Raw genomic sequence first — 5166 nt, 5'->3', positions numbered from 1 at the left:
TGATGGGTTGATGGATGCAGCAAACCACCATGGCACATGCATACCTATATAATGAAGTTGCACATTCGGCACATGTATCCAGAACTTAAAGTACATTAAAAAATAATTTATTTCATTTGTACAGTCCATTAAATTTTTTGGACATTTTTTAAAACTGCACTTTTCATAGTTTTTGATACATCCTAGTTCCAATAAATAACTTGCTAAAATGACTAAATCTCATAGATATATCAATGGTTTACATCATCTAACGGCACATTTGCTTGTCAAACTGAGTTCAGCCAGTCCACCTTCATTCACTGTTAGTAACTCATGTGCTGCATTGTTAAAAACCCAGTATCACCTCATATCTCCTCTAGCGTCTTCTCTGCAGAGGAGAATCCAGGCACTATATCTCCCCTTCCCTGTATAGTTCCAGTTTACATTTTCCAGTGAGAGAGACTTGCATGAGAAATGGGGCCCAGGAGAGATGGCGGGACGGGCCTGTAACCATCAGTGGTGGCTGCAGGTAGAGGAGCAGGCAGATGTCAGGTTCTCAGTGGCTTCCCTGCTAGGCTAGAGACCCACCTGCTTTGCCTGTGCAGACTAAGATGAGTGATAAGAGCTTTCTCACAGGTTCTGGAGAATATAACAATCTTGCAGCAGGATTCTGAGAACCTCCCATCCATGCTTCAAGCTGAAGTCTTCAGTATATGCTTCCCTGACCTCCCAACTGCAGCTTTCAGGAGCTCCAATGGTGACTGGTATTATTATAATATCCTGCTGCTGCTATAACAAATTACCACAACTAAGTGGCTTAAAACAACACAAGTGTATTCTCTTACAGTTCTGGAGGTAAGAAGTAAAAAATGGGTCACTATGGGCTAAAAGTAACATGTCATCAGAGCTGCGTTTCTTTTGAGGCGCTAAAGGAAAATCTGTTTCCTCACCCTTTCCAGCTTCTTGGGGCTGCCTGCATTCTTTGGCTTGTGGTCTCTTCCTCCATCTTCCAAGTCAGCAGTCACATCACTGACCTCTGATTCTGTTGCCATAGCTCTAACTCTGATGCTGCTCTCTACTCCTTTCACTTATAAGGACTATTGTGATTACATTGAACCTACCCAGATAATCCAGGATAATCTTCCCATCTCAAGAGCCTCAGCTTAATCACATCTGAAAAGTTCCTTTTGCCCTATTAGGAGACATTTTTACAAGTTCCAGGGATTAGGACACAGACATATTTAGGAGACCACTACTCTGCCTGTCACATGACTTCACCAATATTTGTTACCCGTGGTTTCCAAACATTAGTGTATGCTCTTATTTCTATTTATTCCTGAAATACCAGAGTGAGTCTGTTTTTCTGAAAACGGCTCCCTAATGCCCAGAGGAGCTCAAAAATTTTCTGTCTGTTGTCTCAAAGTCTCCAAATTGTACTGATTCTTCAGTGTGCAATGGCTGTAAATTAGGCAATAATCTTGCTGGGGTGTTGGAGGGGGAAGTAAGGGAATGACTAGACAGCCCTTCTGATTCTGTCCCCTGTCCCTGATGGCTGGCCGTCTTGAGCTGTAAGCCAGTTTCCCTCCCACGTAGACCCGGTCATTTCTGACTCCCCAAGAGGTTTTAACAGTATTCATACCCACTTCCTTCATCAGTCATCTTCTTGTCTTATGTCTCCATGTTTACATTTTTCTTCTCTTCTACTACTGTAGTTCTGCCTTGATTCTTCTGCCATTGCCTCCCTTTTACATGCATGTGCTTCAACCAGTTCTCTAGGAAGACATTCCAGACAGCTCTTTATCATTTGTTACTATATTTGACTGCAGAGCTTTCAAGATTTGTAATATTTTATTTTGAAATTTTTGGTGTAAAAATAATTCATGCTCACAATAGGAAATGAAACAATCAAAATATGCATAAATATACTTTTAAATCTCTCCTGTCACTAAATCCAAACCCACTTTACTAAGGTAATTACTATTGTATCAGCCTTCTCTCTGCATGTCTACTTTCTTCACTTGCATGCAAACCATACTGAGTGTTTTTATCTGGTAGCTTTTGTTGAACTGCAATGACTGTAAATTTTATATGTAATTTAATCATTTTCCAGACAACTTGTGATATAACTTAAATAGTATAAAATCCACACATATACAATATACAATCTGTCTGTTATACACATCTAGATGTGATTTTCCAGACAACTTGTGATATAACTTAAATAGTATAAAATCCACACATTCAAAATATACAATTTGGTGGTTTTTAGAATATTCACAGTTGTGCCTCCAGTACCACAATCAATTACAGATCCTTTTATCTCCTCCCAGCCCTGCAGAAAAAACCATATCCAAAGCCCAGGCCTAAGAAACTACCAACCTATATTTTAACTCTACAGATTTATCTATTCTGAACATTTTATGTAATGAAATTATACAACATGTGGCTGTTTGTGTCTGTCTTCTTTTACTTACCGGAACGTATTCAAAGTTGGAATGAGTCGTAGCTTGTATCAGTACTTAACATCTTTTTCATTGCTTAATTATATTCCATTGTATGGATATATCACAATTTATTTATTAGTTGGCAACATTTTGGTCCTTCTCGTTTGGATTATAATGAATAATGCTGCTACAAACATGGTATATAAGTTTTTATGTGAACTTATGTTTTTATTTCTCTTGGGCATACTGTATACATATGAGGGGATTGCTGGTTCATGTAATAACTTAATGTTCAACAGTTTGAGCTACTGATAGCCTGCTTTCTAAAGGAGCTATGTCTCTTAAATCCCCACCAGCAAAGTGTGAGTGTTCTAGTATCTCCACATTCTCATCAACACTAATTATTACCTTTTTAATTATGGCCATTCTAGTGGGTGGGAAATAGTATCTCATTTTTGGGTTGATGTGCATTTTGCTGATGGTTAATGATGTTGAACATGTTTCTATGTGCTTATGAGCCTTTTGTATATTATTTGTCTTATTATTTTATTTATTGTGTATTATTATCTTATTATTACTAATATTATTATATTGAGTTACAACCATTCTTTATATATTCTAAATACAAGTCCTTTCCTTGCCAGATGTAAGATTTGCAAAAATTTTCTCCCATTCGATGAGTTTCTTTTCACTTTCTTGGTGGTGTCCTTAGACTCACACATTTTTAATTTTGATGATGTTCGATTTATCTTTTATTTCCTCTTTTTGCTTGTGCCTTTGGTATCATTTAAGATCAGGTATTTTTACCTAATCCAAAGTCATGAAGATTTATACCTATGTTTTCTTCTAAGAGTTTTCTAGTGTTAAGTCTCACATTTAGGTCTTTGATACACTTTGAGGTAATTTTTATATGTAGTGTGAAGTAGGGATCCAGCTTTATTCTTTTGCATATGGATAGCCTGTTGTCTCAGCACCACTTGACGAAAAGATAATTTCTTCCCCCATTGGATTATATTAGCACTGTTTTCAAAAACCAATTAACCATAGAAGTGAAGAGTATTGCTGGGCCCTCAATTTTGTTCTGACTTCATTCTTTTTAATGCTGTTGTAAGTTGGATTTTTAAATAACATTTGTATTAATGCATTGATACTCTATAGAAGCACATTCAATTTTTGTGTTTTGATCTTGTAGCCTACCAATGTGCTAAACTCATTTAGTATTAGTAGTTTAGTAGTTGCTAAACTCATTTAGTGTCCAGATAAAATATGCACACTGCTTAGATGTGCATAGTTCAGGAAAACAGGCAGTGCTTGAGCGTCCGTGAAGAGCATTGGGACTGCATGGAGCACTCGCAACTTTGAGGTGATGACTACAGGCTCCCGGTCGCAATAGACAGTAACAAACTCTGCTTCTTTGTATTCAAGAGATGTTCTGGACTCACGCAGGGAAACTCGGGCTAGGGAATGAAGATAATTTTAAATGCAACAACTCAGAGTCACAGATGCATAGTCTGGGAAAGTAAAACTTAGGAGCTTTGAGAGTTTAATTGTAATGCTGTTTTGACACAGGTCTTTTACATATTGGAATTCTAATCATTCAGGGATTACCAATATTGTGCTACCTACTGTATTAATAAACAAAAAGGAAACTGGTCTCTATGAGAATCTCTGTGTGGTGCCTTCAGACAAAACTTCACCAGGTTTAGAGAGAAAACCCCTGTCTCTACACCTCCATTCCCAGGGCGAGCTCTCTCTGGCATCAAGTTCCCTGTGGTCAGTTTCCCTGCACAAAGGTCCAAGGGGAGATGTAGGGAGTGGGAGGCAGGGAGTCCAGTTCAGGGTCGGGGATTCCAGGACAAGTAGGGAAGGGGAAGGGACTAGGTGCAGCCTGGGGGTCTCTCCCTGGTTTCCACAGACAGATACTGACTTGTCCAGGACTCAGGCAGACAGGGTGTCAAAGAGGCTTGGTGTAGGAAAAGAGGGATCAGGACGAAGTCCCAGGTCCTGGGCGTGGCTCTCAGGGCCTCGGGCCTTATCTGCATTGGAGAGGCGCAGAGTTGGGGATTCCCCACTCCCCTAGTTTCACTTCTCCCAACAGGTGTGGGGTCCTTCTTCCAGGATACTCATCACGCGTCCCCAGTTCCCACTCTCATTGGGTGTCGGATGTCTAGAGAAGCCAATCAGCGTCGCCGCGGTCTCAGTTCTACAGTCCCCACGCGCCCACCCGGACTCAGAGTCTCCTCAGACGCCGAGATGCGGGTCATGGCGCCCCGAACCTTCCTCCTGCTGCTCTTGGGGGCCCTGGCCCTGACCGAGACCTGGGCCGGTGAGTGCGGGGTCGGGAGGGAAATGGCCTCTGCGGGGAGGAGCGAGGGGACCGCAGGCGGGGGCGCAGGACCCGGGGAGCCGCGCGGGGAGGAGGGTCGGGCGGGTCTCAGCCTCTCCTCGCCCCCAGGCTCGCACTCCTTGAGGTATTTCAGCGCCGGCATGTCCCGGCCCGGCCGCGAGGAGCCCCGTTTCATCTCCGTGGGCTACGTGGACGACACGCAGTTCCTGCGGTTCGAGTCCAAGGATGGAGCCGCGGGCGCCGTGGTTGGAGCAGGAGGGCCCGGAGTATTGGGAAGAGCAGACAAGGACGTCGCACAGACTTTCCGAGGGGGCCTGCGGAACCTGCGCGGCTACTACAACCAGAGCGAGGCCGGTGAGTGGCCCCGGCCCGGGGCGCAGGTCACGACCCCTCCCC

General features: G+C 42.8%; 1 protein-coding gene across 1 annotated transcript in view; it reads left to right on the top strand.

Moving 5' to 3' along the window:
* Window positions 1–4628: 4628 nt before the first annotated feature.
* Window positions 4629–5166, top strand: part of LOC105540194 (HLA class I histocompatibility antigen, B-67 alpha chain-like) — a 112340-nt gene continuing 111802 nt past the window's right edge. Inside the window, 3 exon segments of the mRNA XM_011980723.1 lie at window positions 4629–4984; window positions 4986–5056; window positions 5059–5128. Of these exon segments, the coding sequence (XP_011836113.1) occupies window positions 4677–4984; window positions 4986–5056; window positions 5059–5128 (449 nt within the window). The 5' untranslated portion in view covers window positions 4629–4676.

Source organism: Mandrillus leucophaeus, unplaced genomic scaffold, assembly GCF_000951045.1.
Source record: "Mandrillus leucophaeus isolate KB7577 unplaced genomic scaffold, Mleu.le_1.0 Scaffold1048, whole genome shotgun sequence".
Lineage (NCBI taxonomy): Eukaryota > Metazoa > Chordata > Mammalia > Primates > Cercopithecidae > Mandrillus > Mandrillus leucophaeus.
Note: the sequence above shows the minus strand (reverse complement) of the source record. Positions and strands in the feature narration are given on the sequence as shown.